Source organism: Oncorhynchus kisutch, linkage group LG10, assembly GCF_002021735.2.
Source record: "Oncorhynchus kisutch isolate 150728-3 linkage group LG10, Okis_V2, whole genome shotgun sequence".
NCBI classification, from domain to species: domain Eukaryota; kingdom Metazoa; phylum Chordata; class Actinopteri; order Salmoniformes; family Salmonidae; genus Oncorhynchus; species Oncorhynchus kisutch.
This window is the reverse complement of record NC_034183.2, coordinates 8,776,363-8,792,454: the sequence shown is the minus strand read 5'-3', so window position 1 is coordinate 8,792,454 and position 16,092 is coordinate 8,776,363. Positions and strand designations below refer to the sequence as shown.

Below are 16,092 nucleotides of genomic sequence, written 5' to 3'. Positions count from 1 at the left end.
GTTAGCCTGCCTACCTGGTTGTTAGCCTAAGCTTCCTGTTTGTTAGCATGGCTTCCTGGTTGTTAGCTTGGCTATCTGGTTGATATCCTGCCTACCTGGTTGTTAGCCTAACAACCTTGTTGGTAGCCTGGTTGTCAGCCTGACAGTTTGCATTCTGCAATGCTACATCTTTGCTTTCCCTTGTTTGGCAAGACTAAGATAAGTTAAAGTCAAACAGGACTGGCCCTGAAACAACCTCCCTACCACTTTGGTGTCTGCAGATAAGCACCTACAGTATGCTAGCTGTCTGCTATCTGTATGCTAGCTGTCTGCTATCTGTATGCTAGCTGTATGTAGTATTAACTGTCTGTGACTGGTATAGCCTTATTGCATTGTACTGCTTTGTACTACACTGTTGTGTAGCGTACCTTCTGGCTGGTGTCCACGGTGATGGCCAACCCGTTGGGAACCAGGCCTGCCGTCCTGTGCTTCTTCACCAGCCGTAATGACACCACTGGAATGGCCACCTGTAAAGGAAATGCAGCAAACATGGTCACCAGCTGCAGCTCATAGAATCCCTTCCTTCCCTTAGTGAGACACAGTAACATTGTTAGTTACACATTGAGACACAGTAACATTGTTAGTTACACAGTAACATTGTTAGTTACACATTGAGACACAGTAACATTGTTAGTTACACAGTAACATTGTTAGTTACACATTGAGACACAGTAACATTGTAGGTTACACAGTAACATTGTTAGTTACACAGTAACATTGTTAGTTACACATTGAGACACAGTAACATTGTTAGTTACACATTGAGACACAGTAACATTGTTAGTTACACATTGAGACACAGTAACATTGTTAGTTACACATTGAGACACAGTAACATTGTTAGTTACACATTGAGACACAGTAACATTGTTAGTTACACATTGAGCCACAGTAACATTGTTAGTTACACAGTAACATTGTTAGTTACACATTGAGACACAGTAACATTGTAGGTTACACATTGAGACACAGTAACATTGTTAGTTACACAGTAACATTGTTAGTTACACATTGAGACACAGTAACATTGTAGGTTACACATTGAGACACAGTAACATTGTTAGTTACACATTGAGACACAGTAACATTGTAGGTTACACATTGAGACACAGTAACATTGTTAGTTACACATTGAGACACAGTAACATTGTTAGTTACACATTGAGACACAGTAACATTGTTAGTTACACATTGAGACACAGTAACATTGTTAGTTACACAGTAACATTGTAGGTTACACATTGAGACACAGTAACATTGTTAGTTACACATTGAGACACATTGAGACACAGTAACATTGTTAGTTACACATTGATACACAGTAACATTGTTAGTTACACATTGAGACACAGTAACATTGTTAGTTACACATTGAGACACAGTAACATTGTTTGTTACACATTGAGACACAGTAACATTGTTAGTTACACATTGAGACACAGTAACATTGTTAGTTACACATTGAGACACAGTAACATTGTTAGTTACACATTGAGACACAGTAACATTGTTAGTTACACAGTAACATTGTTAGTTACACATTGAGACACATTGAGACACAGTAACATTGTCAGTTACACATTGACACAGTAACATTGTTAGTTACACATTGACATTGACACGTTAGCCATGTCACATTGAACCTTGAGACTTTGTTCCCATGTAAAGAAAGAGGGAGCAGAACGGCTCAAAACAAACAAGAGTGAAAAAAGGAACAAATAAAGGTTTAGTCAAGCCGGAGTGTACACACACAGTGAGTGATAACTAGCTGGGGCTTCAGGGTCAGTTGACACTGCATGTGCTTTCTCTTCAGACACTTCAATTGACTGGCTGGTTATTGGTCAGGAAGAACATTGGTCAGGAAGACGATTGGTTAGGAAGACGATTGGTCAGGAAGACGATTGGTCAGGAAGACGATTGGTCAGGAAGACCATTGGTCAGGAAGACCATTGGTCAGGAAGACGATTGGTCAGGAAGACGATTGGTCAGGAAGACGATTGGTCAGGAAGACCATTGGTCAGGAAGACGATTGGTCAGGAAGACCATTGCTCAGGAAGACCATTGCTCAGGAAGACCATGAGAATAGAGTAACCATACTCATGTTAGGTAGTTATCAATTCAATAGAATGATGTTATTCATAGCAATACAACACCAATATTATGTCATTGAAAAGCATAGGCCTAGACTTTGATCTGGATGCACATTTGAAATAAGTCAATTGGTTCCAAATATCCTTTCCTCTTGAAAACTTTTTAACACTTGACTGTGTATGTGACCAACGATTATATTATTCAGACCTTAATTTCACTTCGCTCCTCCCTTTTATGTTGTATTCCCAGGTATCACGAAAGTAATGATTTATAAATAAGGAAATTGGGTCTCAACTGAATTTCCCGAACGTGAAAATGAAGTCAAAATCTCGTAAAACAGTTTGCTGTTCAATGAATAACCTGGTGACCACGTCACTTTATTGTACTGTATTTGAATACCTGCATCAAACACACGGCATATCTCACGTTGAACATTTCCCTTGTAAAACCACATTCCCAGCTCAACTTGACATTTAAAGGGTTATAGGGCTGTCCCCTTAGGTGAACCCTTTTAGGTTCTAGATAGCACCTTTCATTCTAAGAGTGTACTATACAATAAAGAGAGAACCTGAATGCAGTGAGATTCATTTGAATGTCTTTTGTGTTCAGGTTGTTAAGTGCCGAGGCTCCATCAGACATCTTGATTCTCTATTCAAAGAGAGAAACATTCAGCAATTGAACAGAGAGACAGACATCCATTTATCTTGGAATGAGTCAATGGAAAACATGGAGATCAAGTCCAGAAAGAAAACCTGTTTATCAACTGAAATGATCATACCGACAGTGTTGTACTCGATGATAAAGTCTACTCCCTCTTTTCATTGTGAGAAGAAAGCAGCCATTTTGTGTCAAGGCTGAGGGCAGTTGCAATTCCCACTGGAACATCAACACTCACCTTGATGTCCTTCCCAAAGAGGTTGGCATAGAAACACAGCCAGTTGCGGGAGATGTAGAGGCGGCCCTGAAGTAGGATGTCTCGGAGGAGAGCGCAGGAATACACTGGGAATGGGGAAAAAGACACCATAAGATTGGGAATACCATTTCATTGGGAATACCAATACTATTTCATTCAACACACCAGAGGGAGGATATACAGAGCTGGGAATACAAAACATGACATAGACTGACCAGGTGAAAGCTATTATCCCTTATTAATGTCACCTGTTAAATCCACTTCAAATCAGTGTAGATGAAGGGAAGGAGACAGGTTAAAGAAGGATTTTAAAACTTTGAGACATGGATTGTGTATGTGTGCCATTCAGAAGGCGAATGGGCAATACAACATATTTATGTGCCTTTGAACAGGGTATGGTAGTAGGTCCCAGGCACATCGGTTTGAGTGTGTCAAGAACTGCAACGCTACTGGGTTTTTCACGCTCAACAGTTTCCCTGTGTAACAAGAATGGTCCACCACCCAAAGGACATCCAGCCAACTTGACACAGCTGTGGGAAACATTGGAGTCGACATGTTCCAGCAGCCCTGTGGAACGCTTTCAACACCTTGTTGAGTCCATGCCCCGACGAATTGAGGCTGTTCTGAGGGCAAAAGGGGTTGCAACAATACTAGGAAGATGTTCCTAATGTTTTGTACACTCACTGTATACGAGTTGGCTTCAAACCTACACACTGAAGGAAAGGGATATGAACACTGTTGATTGGTGGTGATTTCCATTAATATAGAAACATAACTCAATTTACAATATCAGTATGTCATTTTCATAATCCCTAAAATATTTTTTCAGGGCATACACATACTAACAAATAGATCTTTAGACACCCAAACAACAAATTATAAAATGACCAAAAAACAAATAAACTCAATTCTATTCTACCACAGATTATGAACCAACGTCACAAGACACGAGTTATGAGTCATAACCAAAACAAAAACAGCCTAAAATGGCAAAAAAGATTATCTGTGTCATAATGACTAATTTCTAGCTAAATGCAGCAGGCTGGTACAGGGTTGCCCAGACTGGTGGAGAGTGAGAGGGAGGGATGGAGAGAGAGAGAGGGGGGGGGGGGGGGGGGTAGAGAGGGGGGTAACAAAAGAGAAAGAGAGAATTAAAGAGGGATTAAGGAAGATGGAGGGAGATGGAGGTGATTCATCACTTCAGAGAACGTGTTTCCACTGCTTCACACCACTCCAGCCGACAGTTGGCATTGCACATGGTGATCTTAGGCTTGTGTGCGGCTGCTCGGCCATGGAAACCCATTTCATGAAGCTCCCGGCTCACAGTTCTTGTGCTGATGTTACTTCCAGAGGAAGTTTGGAACTCGGTAGTGAGTGTTGCAACAAAGGACAGATGATTGTACGCGCTACGCGCTTCAGCACTCGGCGGTGCCGTTCTGTGAGCTTGTGTGGTCTACCACTTCACGACTGAGCCGTTGTTGCTCCTAGACGTTTCCACTTCACAATAACAGCACTTACAGTTGACCGGGGCAGCTCTAGCAGGGCAGAACTTTGATGACCTGACTTGTTGGAAAGGTGGCATCCTATGACGGTGCTATGTTGAAAGTCACTAAGCTCTTCAGTACGGGCCCTTCTACTGCCAATGTTTGTCTATGGAGATTGCATGGCGGTGTGCTCAATTTTATACACCTGTCAGCAACGGGTGTGGCTGAAATAGCCTAATGTATAGAGTATATAGTGCATTTCGAAATACCCTGGTATGCGGTATAAACGCTATTTCGCCCAAGCCTACGCTGAAGCCTGAGAGTTGTGAAGCCTGAATACTGTGAAGCCTGAATGCTGAAGCCTGAGAGTTGTGAAGCCTGAATACTGTGAAGCCTGAACACTGAAGCCTGAACACTGAAGCCTGAATACTGAAGCCTGAACACTGAAGCCTGAAAGCTGTGAAGCCAAGAACACTGTGAAGCCAAGAACACTGTGAAGCCAAGAACACTGTGAAGCCAAGAACACTGTGAAGCCAAGAACACTGTGATGTCTCCTGCTCCCAACAGACTCCTGAAAGTGATTTGAAAAAAAAAAAAAAGGGAATTGAATGAGTCAGGCTCAAATCACGTCCAAGTTGATGTGTAGCCTACCTTTATAAATGCGTTTTAGTGACTAGCAAGTTTGGCGTGGGTTTTAATGTCCATAAAAATAGGAATTAAAGAGGAATACATCTCAATCATTGTATTGTAGCTATACAGGACCTAGCTTAGTGTACTGTACAATCAACCTCTGCACATTGGAGTGGAGCAAACTCTCTATTCAAACTAAGTGCAGATTAACACCCCAAATGTTTCGACTTGGACTGTTTTCTTCACACTTCACAAATGTGCTGCACACATTCACATCCAAGCCAGATGGTCCACCAATTAGTTAAAGTTTGTTAATTAGTTAATTAGTTAAATGAACAAATCACTGAAAATGACATGCATAACTTTTTTCGAATATATTTTGGGGGTATTTTGAAATAGGTATGACATAACAGAGGTGATACATAGGTGGGAGAAACAGAGTGAAGGGTTGGAGCTGGGAATTGAACCCCCGGGCAAAAAGATTATCTGGGTTCAATTCCCAGCTCCAACCCTTCACTCTGTTTCTCCCACCTATGTATCACCTCTGTTATGTCACACCGGGTGTGTTACCACTAGACCACGGGCAGCCAGGTCACCTGTGATACAAGTCGGTATTTAACGTCCATCCATGTCTGAGTACGTCAGGAGATGATGTGGAAACCGGCCACTAGGGGCAGCAGTGAGCGCTGTTACCTTTAAGTAGGCTTTGGTTTTGCTAGGGTTTTGTGTACGGGGATGGTGGATAGGCAAAAGCATCTGCCTCTCATTCCAAAGGTTGCATGTTCAAACGATACGAAGTTGTTTTTTTATTGTTTTAAGCCTATCCCAAACCTTAACCCTTACCTTAACTATCCTGAGTTAATGACTAACCTTAAGAATTCAAAATGAATGCCTAAACTTAACCTTGAACGATACAGACATGTACAGTAACATGACATTTAAAAAATGTGATGTTTGGAACACTTTCAAAATTTGACGTTTGAGAAAACACGGATGAACGTTTAATTCTGACATGAGACTGTGAGAGCTTGTTGCATCATAGACATACAGTGCTATTGGATATTGGATCAGTGTAGGAGGAATAGATGGTCTCCCTGACCTACCTTTCATAAGGATCTCCTCCTTGGGGACGCTCTGGAACAGCTTGTGGTACTGGGAGTTGTACTTGCTGACGGTCTGTTAGGGGGAGACAGGGGTAAGACGGGGGGGACAGGGGTACGATGGAGGAGACGGGGGTGAGAGAGGGTGAGACAAGGGGGAGACAGGGGTACGATGGAGGAGACGGGGTGAGACAGGGGGGAGACAGGAATAAGATGGAGGAGACAGGGGGGAGACAGGAATAAGATGGAGGAGACAGGGGTAAGATGGAGGAGACAGGGGGAGACAGGAATAAGATGGGGGAGACAGGAATAAGATGGAGGAGACAGGGGTGAGACAGGGGGGAGACAGGAATAAGATGGGGGAGACAGGAATAAGATGGAGGAGACAGGAATAAGATGGGTGAGACAGGAATAAGATGGAGGAGACAGGGGTGAGACAGGAATAAGATGGAGGAGACAGGGGTGAGACAGGAATAAGATGGAGGAGACAGGGGGGAGACAGGAATAAGAGGGAGGAGACAGGAATAAGATGGAGGAGACAGGGGGGAGACGGGGGGAGACAGGAATAAGATGGAGGAGACAGGGGGAGACAGGAATAAGAGGGAGGAGACAGGAATAAGATGGAGGAGACAGGGGGGAGACAGGAATAAGAGGGAGGAGACAGGAATAAGATGGAGGAGACAGGGGGGAGACAGGGGGAGACAGGAATAAGATGGAGGAGACAGGGGGAGACAGGAATAAGATGGAGGAGACAAGGGTGAGACAGGAATAAGATGGAGGAGACAGGAATAAGATGGGGGAGACAGGGGGAGACAGGAATAAGATGGAGGAGACGAGGGTGAGACAGGAATAAGAGAGAGGAGACAGGAATAAGATGGAGGAGACAGGGGGGAGACAGGGGGAGACAGGAATAAGATGGAGGAGACAAGGGTGAGACAGGGGGAGACAGAGGGGAGACAGGAATAAGATGGAGGAGACAAGGGGAGATAGGAAAAAGATGGAGGAGACAGGGGGAGACAGGAATAAGATGGAGGAGACAGGGGGAGACAGGGGTGAGACAGGGGGAGACAGGAATAAGAGGAAAGAGACAGGGGGGAGACAGGGGTGAGACAGGGGGGAGACAGGAATAAGATGGAAGAGACAGGGGGAGACAGGAATAAGATGGAGGAGATAGGGGGAGACAGGGGTGAGACAGGGGGGAGACAGGAATAAGAGGAAAGAGACAGGGGGGAGACAGGGGTGAGACAGGGGGGAGACAGGAATAAGATGGAAGAGACAGGGGGAGACAGGAATAAGATGGAAGAGACAGGGGGGAGACAGGGGTGAGACAGGGGGGAGACAGGAATAAGATGGAAGAGACAGGGGGGAGACAGGGGGGAGACAGGAATAAGATGGAAGAGACAGGGGGGAGACAGGAATAAGATGGAGGAGACAAGGGGGAGACAGGGGTAAGATGGGGGAGACAAGGGGGAGATAGGGTGAGACAGGAGAGGTGGGTGAGGTTCCTTTCAGAAAATGTTCATTCACTGTTTTACTTCTCCCAAACAGAATCCTGTCACACTGTGTTGTGTTCCAACTCGGGACACACTTCCTGTGTCACACTGTGTTGTGTTCTAACTCAGACACACTTCCTGTGTCGCACTGTGTTGTGTTCTAACTCAGACACACTTCCTGTGTCGCACTGTGTTGTGTTCTAACTCAGACATACTTCCTGTGTCGCACTGTGTAGTGTTCTAACTCAGACACACTTCCTGTGTCACACTGTGTTGTGACCTGATCTCTTCCTGTGTAACATCTAACAGTGCTCCCTTCCCTTCTCTGTCCTCTGTAGTGGTGTGACAGACAATCCCTTCCCCTCTGTGTCTCAGCCTGGGTTATAATTGAGGCTCGACCAAAGACAGTACAGTATGAAATGAAGATTGGCCAAAACTGCTTCTCCAATAGAAATTCCAGATCACACTTGTCGGCGATGTCATGGCGACGTTGGCTAGCTAAGCTCATGAGTAGAAACACGTCATCAGGGCTAACGGTCGTCTCGTGCCGAACTGTGCATGTGAAGGCAGTCCAATCAAAGGCACTCTTTCGATATAACGTTGTTTTTGATCATATCAAATCATATCAGGTTGTCACTTTCATGAGGTTGTAGTAATAACATATTCCACTTCAGACATTTTGGTTCGGATCTACGTTGGGCCTTTAGATTTCGATCGAATTAACAACTAAAGAATAATTTTTCACTTCTCTCATTGATTCCTCAAACACCAAACTCTGGCCTGGTCTGCTTGGTCTGTTTCGCAAGCGTTTCAGGAAGTCTTGCGATGATGCGCCTCTGGGTTAAGAAACTCTGTGGCTAGACACTAGAAGAAAGTTCTTTGTTTCTGGACATTTTGAGCCTGTAATCAAACCCGCAAATGCTGATGCTCCAGATACTCAACTAGTCTAAAGAAAGCCAGTTGTATAACTTCTTTAATCAGGACAACAGTTGTCAGCTGTGCTAACATAATTGAAAAGGTTTTTCTAATGATCAGTTAGCCTTTTAAAATGATAAACTTGTTATAATGGAGGCTAGACAGAGACAGTAGCTCCTTTTCTGGGAACGTCTGTGGGTGATTTCCATGTGATAAATAGCCCTGTGTGTGTGTGTGTGTGTGTGTGTGTGTGTGTGTGTGTGTGTGTGTGTGTGTGTGTGTGTGTGTGTGTGTGTACAAGTCTGGTAGAAGGCTATTTAAATCATTAGTCATACGATGTGATCCATTCAGAGCTCAAGTTGTCACTTACTGTTGACTCTGTGTCGGTAGGTGAAGCTTTGACTAGACAACCTCACACAATAATAAACATCCTAAAACTCATACCTATATGACCTGCATACAATATTCTGTGGGCTGCTGAATTTACTGTAGCCATGTTAAATAACTTGGACTCAGTCCATTGATATGACAAAATACCATGTCGTGTCTTCAACCGTGTAAAGACAGTATTTCAGTGTGACATTTCAAGTACCACTTCATGTTTCATCACTTCATGTTTCACCACTTCATGTTTCATCACTTCATGTTTCCCAGGGAACCGACATAACATTCATACATCATCACTTCATGTTTCCCAGGGAACCGACATACATCATCACTTCATGTTTCCCAGGGAACCGACATACATCATCACTTCATGTTTCCCAGTGAACCGACATACATCATCACTTCATGTTTCCCAGGGAACCGACGTAACATGCATACATCATCACTTCATGTTTCCCAGGGAACCAACATAACATTCATACATCATCACTTCATGTTTCCCAGGGAACCAACATAACATTCATACATCATCACTTCATGTTTCCCAGGGAACCAACATACATCATCACTTCATGTTTCCCAGGGAACCGACATACATCATCACTTCATGTTTCCCAGGGAACCGACGTAACATTCATACATCATCACTTCATGTTTCCCAGGGAACCAACATAACATTCATACATCATCACTTCATGTTTCCCAGGGAACCGACATACATCATCACTTCATGTTTCCCCAGGAACCGACGTAACATTCATACATCATCACTTCATGTTTCCCAGGGAACCGACATACATCATCACTTCATGTTTCCCAGGGAACCGACGTAACATTCATACATCATCACTTCATGTTTCCCAGGGAACCAACATAACATTCATACATCATCACTTCATGTTTCCCAGGGAACCGACATACATCATCACTTCATGTTTCCCAGGGAACCGACGTAACATTCATACATCATCACTTCATGTTTCCCAGGGAATCGACGTAACATTCATACATCATCACTTCATGTTTCCCAGGGAACCGACATACATCATCACTTCATGTTTCCCAGGGAACCGACGTAACATTCATACATCATCACTTCATGTTTCCCAGGGAACCAACGTAACATTCATACATCATCACTTCATGTTTCCCAGGGAACCGACATACATCATCACTTCATGTTTCCCAGAGAACCGAAGTAACATTCATACATCATCACTTCATGTTTCCCAGGGAACCGACGTAACATTCATACATCATCACTTCATGTTTCCCAGGGAACCGACATACATCATCACTTCATGTTTCCCAGGGAACCGACATACATCATCACTTCATGTTTCCCAGGGAACCAACATAACATTCATTCATCATCACTTCATGTTTCCCAGGGAACCGACATACATCATCACTTCATGTTTCCCAGGGAACCGACATACATCACCACTTCATGTTTCATCACTTCATGTTTCCCAGGGAACCGACATAACATTCATACATCATCACTTCATGTTTCCCAGGGAACCGACATACATCATCACTTCATGTTTCCCAGGGAACCGACGTAACATTCATACATCATCACTTCATGTTTCCCAGGGAACCGACATACATCATCACTTCATGTTTCCCAGGGAACCGACGTAACATTCATACATCATCACTTTATGTTTCCCAGGGAACCGACGTAACATTCATACATCATCACTTCATGTTTCCCAGGGAACCAACATAACATTCATACATCATCACTTCATGTTTCCCAGGGAACCGACATACATCATCACTTCATGTTTCCCAGGGAACCGACGTAACATTCATACATCATCACTTCATGTTTCCCAGGGAACCGACATACATCATCACTTCATGTTTCCCAGGGAACCGACATACATCACCACTTCATGTTTCATCACTTCATGTTTCCCAGGGAACCGACATAAAATTCATACATCATCACTTCATGTTTCCCAGGGAACCGACATACATCATCACTTCATGTTTCCCAGGGAACCGACATACATCATCACTTCATGTTTCCCAGGGAACCGACATACATCATCACTTCATGTTTCCCAGGGAACCAACATAACATTCATACATCATCACTTCATGTTTCCCAGGGAACCAACATAACATTCATACATCATCACTTCATGTTTCCCAGGGAACCGACATACATCATCACTTCATGTTTCCCAGGGAACCGACATACATCATCACTTCATGTTTCCCAGGGAACCGACGTAACTTTCATACATCATCACTTCATGTTTCCCAGGGAACCAACATAACATTCATACATCATCACTTCATGTATCCCAGGGAACCGACATACATCATCACTTCATGTTTCCCAGGGAACCGACGTAACATTCATACATCATCACTTCATGTTTCCCAGGGAACCGACGTAACATTCATACATCATCACTTCATGTTTCCCAGGGAACCGACATACATCATCACTTCATGTTTCCTCCCAGGGAACCGACGTAACATTCATACATCATCACTTCATGTTTCCCAGGGAATCGACGTAACATTCATACATCATCACTTCATGTTTCCCAGGGAACCGACATACATCATCACTTCATGTTTCCCAGGGAACCGACGTAACATTCATACATCATCACTTCATGTTTCCCAGGGAACCGACATACATCATCACTTCATGTTTCCCAGGGAACCGACGTAACATTCATACATCATCACTTCATGTTTCCCAGGGAACCGACATACATCATCACTTCATGTTTCCCAGGGAACCGACGTAACATTCATACATCATCACTTCATGTTTCCCAGGGAATCGACGTAACATTCATACATCATCACTTCATGTTTCCCAGGGAACCGACATACACCATCACTTCATGTTTCCCAGGGAACCGACGTAACATTCATACATCATCACTTCATGTTTCCCAGGGAACCGACGTAACATTCATACATCATCACTTCATGTTTCCCAGGGAACCGATATACATCATCACTTCATGTTTCCCAGGGAACCGACGTAACATTCCAGTGGGTAGAAACACCATAACAAAACAGTGGAATCTGGACACAGTAAAAACAACTCACCGAGCCCCTGTAGCATTTCTTGACATCTTCATACGTCAGGTCATCAATCAGTTGCAGCCTGTAGAGGAGGGAGAGAGGAGAGACAGGGGAGACAGGGGAGAGGCAGGGGAGAGACAGGGGAGAGACAGAGGAGAGACAGGGGAGGGACAGGGGAGGGACAGGGGAGGGATAGGGGAGAGAGAGGAGGGACAGAGATGGGGGAGAGACAGGGGAGAGACAAAGGAGAGGCAGGGGAGAGACAGGGGAGAGACAGAGGAGAGACAGAGGAGAGACAGAGAAACAGAAAAGGTGAGGAGTGGTGACACTGTTTCTATGGTTTGTCACCATCATTGCTGATGATTCGTTTGTAGCGTCAATTTATTCTTCATATAAGATTACGACAGCATGTACTGTTAAATTGCTGTAATGATGAACATTACTCTTAGATTAGTGGCACACACAAGCCCGGTCTTATTCTCTCTCTGTCTCTCTGTCTCTCCCTCTCTAAAGTCTAAAGTGATTGATCTAAAGTGATTGATGCTGAACTAAGACCACTAGAGCCCAAAGTAGGCCCACTCTAATATCCCCAAGGAACTCTTATAGACTACTTCCTATTCCCGGCCCAAGCCTGGCATTCTGTATTATACTGTACATACAAACCAACATAGAATCAGAACTGAATGAAATTCTAGAACCTGACTGTACCTGTTCATATAATGACAAGTCTGTTAAAAGAATAGATCACCCAATTTACAACAAGGACATATTGGTGTCTTTATCTTGTACAGTGCATTTGGAAAGTATTCAGACACCTGGCCATGACTACACCAGTGAGAGGAACCAATTTAAGTTCCTGACTAGCAACAGAGATGTGTTGGCTATGTAGATATGCAAGGTGACGACTCCTCCTAGTAGGAGGGTAGAAAGATATGTGCTTCTCCTGTGGTTCTGGGGTTAGTTAGAACATCAATTCTCCTGTGGTTCTGGGGTTAGTTAGAACATCAATTCTTATACCCTTAGTCTGGTAATGAATCAAACCTAGTGATACATCCATTATACCCGTAGTCTGGTAATGAATCAAACCTAGTGATACCTCCATTATACCCTTAGTCTGATAACAAATAAATCTAGTGATACATCCATTATACCCTTAGTCTGGTAACAAATAAACCTAGTGATACATCCAGTATACCCTTAGTCTGGTAACAAATAAACCTAGTGATACATCCATTATACCCTTAGTCTGGTAACAAATAAACCTAGTGATACATCCAGTATACCCACAATCTTGTAATGAATCAAACCTAGTGATACATCCATTGCGACATTGTGGGAGGATAACTAACCTTCCAATCGATGGCAATGCATTTCTTAGCCGCTATAAATGCTAGATTACACAGTTTCTTCAGATAACAGTATCCAGTATCAACATTTCCAAGCAAACAAAAACAGGGCATATCTGTAGACGTGATGAGATAAAATAACATACTTTTTAGCTAGAAATCAGCCAGCCTTCACAAGACCATTTAATTTATTTATTTTTTATTTCACCTTTATTTAACCAGGTAGGCAAGTTGAGAACAAGTTCTCATATACAACTGCGACCTGGCCAAGATAAAGCAAAGCAGTTCGACACATACAACAACACAGAGTTACACATGGAGTAAAACAAACATACAGTCAATAATACAGTATAAACAAGTCTAAATACGATGTGAGCAAATGAGGTGAGAAGGGAGGTAAAGGCAAAAAAAGGTCATGGTGGCAAAGTAAATACAATATAGCAAGTAAAACACTGGAATGGTGGATTTGCAATGGAAGAATGTGCAAAGTAGAAATAAAAATAATGGGGTGCAAAGGAGCAAAATAAAAATAATTAAAAATAAAAATATGGTAAACCATAACATGTGGAAATATGTTTCCTGGTGTGTGTTGCATCTCCACTAGAGGAGACTTACATTTCTGAGTGCTTGATATTCAGTTTCACTGACATATAGTATATGGGGTCAAAAAAGTGAAAGACTAAAGTTACATACATGGGATGCTTTATTGAATTGCACAGTGTTAGTCTTAGAATTGGCCCCTGTCATTCTAAGCTGAGACATGCTCATTAGCTCATTAGCTCATTAGCTCATTAGCTCATTAGCTTTTTAGCTATTCTGAAAGGTAACCTTATGGGCTTTCTGTTTCAATGACAAGCTACAATACACTGCTTCAAAAAAATAAAGGGAACACTAAAATAACACATCCTAGATCTGAATGAATTAAATATTCTTATTAAATACTTTTTTCTTTACATAGTTGAATGTGCTGACAACATGGAGTTGTGCTTATCAACCCATGGAGTTCTGGATTTGGAGTCACACTCAACATTAAAGTGGAAAACCACACTACAGGCTGATCCAACTTTGATGTAATGTCCTTAAAACAAGTCAAAATGAGGCTCAGTATTGTGTGTGGCCTTCACGTGCCTGCATGACCTCCCTACAACGCCTGGGCATGATCCTGATGAGGTAGCGGATGGTCTCCTGAGGGATCTCCTCCTAGACCTGGACTAAAGCATCCGTCAACTCCTGGACAGTCTGTGGTGCAACGTGGCGTTGGTGGATGGAGCGAGACATGATGTCCCAGATGTGCTCAATTGGATTCAGGTCTGGGGAACGGGCGGGCCAGTCCATAGCATCAATGCCTTCCTCTTGCAGGAACTGCTGACACACTCCAGCCACATGAGGTCTAGCATTGTCTTGCATTAGGAGGAACCCAGGGCCAACCGCACCAGCATATGGTCTCACAGTTTGATTTCACAGAAGTGTGATTGACTTGGAGTTACATTGTGTTGTTTAAGTGTTCCCTTTATTTTTTTGAGCAGTTTTTTGAGCATGTAGTACCTTCTCTGGATGGTTTTAAGCTGCAGTCATTTATGTCTGAGATGATATGAACATGACTGGGCCTTCACACACACACATCTGTATCCATTCATCATCATACAATAGCGTCTCCCAGGTCTACCCTCACATTTTTGTTTTACATGTTTTGTGTCATTGGGAAAATCCTCTATCAACACTTGATACAGTTTGGAAATCATCTTTAGAGGTTTCGTCAAACTGACATGAAATAGTTTCTGGCTTGTCCATTGCTGCACAGAGAGAATAAAGTGTTGCATTGGAAAAAAATTCACTGGTCTTCCCTGGATGCCTGCCCCTGATGAGATTCCTGCCACCATTTTATCCTGCTCAGATAAGGCATGACTGAAGAATGATCTTGGTGTCCATTGGTATAGGTTGATTGGGATTATCCAATCAATGGTTCAATAATTGAAATTACCATAATTCCCAGATCTCATACTGTGGCTTTAAGCTGCTGTCCTGTAGCTACTGTACTGAAGGTCTAGCCATCAAATCAAGATGGAACTTTGTAACCATTCACTAGTTGTTATAATATATTTGCAAAATTCACGTGAACTCTGTAGACTGGTCTTCCCTGGCTGTCTGACCCTGCTGGGACACCTGTCACCATCTGATCCTGCTAAGACATGATGAGCATAGTGTTGTGCACCATGACAGTGAAGTCTGTAGAGCTGTTTATACCGTGTCAGTGTGAAAAGTAGGGAGTTACCTAGGGAAACTGACAGATCAATAACGTTACATTGATATGCTGACTCTAATAAAAACTGACATTGCGCTTTCAAAAAATGTCAGAATATCAGTCTTTTTTTAAACTAGGCAAGTCAGTTAAGAACAAATTCTTATTTTCAATGACGGCCTAGGAACAGTGGGTTAACTGGCCTAGGAACAGTGGGTTAACTGGCCTAGGAACAGTGGGTTAACTGGCCTAGGAACAGTGGGTTAACTGGCCTCGGAACAGTGGGTTAACTGGCCTCGGAACAGTGGGATAACTGGCCTAGGAACAGTGGGTTAACTGGCCTAGGAACAGTGGGTTAACTGGCCTGGGAACAGTGGTTTAACTGGCCT

At 43.1% G+C, this 16,092-nt stretch overlaps 1 protein-coding gene across 1 annotated transcript in view; it reads right to left on the bottom strand.

Moving 5' to 3' along the window:
• LOC109897443 (GRAM domain-containing protein 2A-like) overlaps positions 1–16,092 on the bottom strand; it is a 55,572-nt gene that overhangs the window by 17,260 nt on the left and 22,220 nt on the right. Inside the window, exons 3-6 of the mRNA XM_031833012.1 lie at positions 12,143–12,200; positions 6,261–6,333; positions 3,026–3,129; positions 408–506 (exon numbers count right to left, since the gene is read on the bottom strand). Of these exons, the coding sequence (XP_031688872.1) occupies positions 408–506; positions 3,026–3,129; positions 6,261–6,333; positions 12,143–12,200 (334 nt within the window). The remainder of the gene's footprint in view (positions 1–407; positions 507–3,025; positions 3,130–6,260; positions 6,334–12,142; positions 12,201–16,092) is intronic.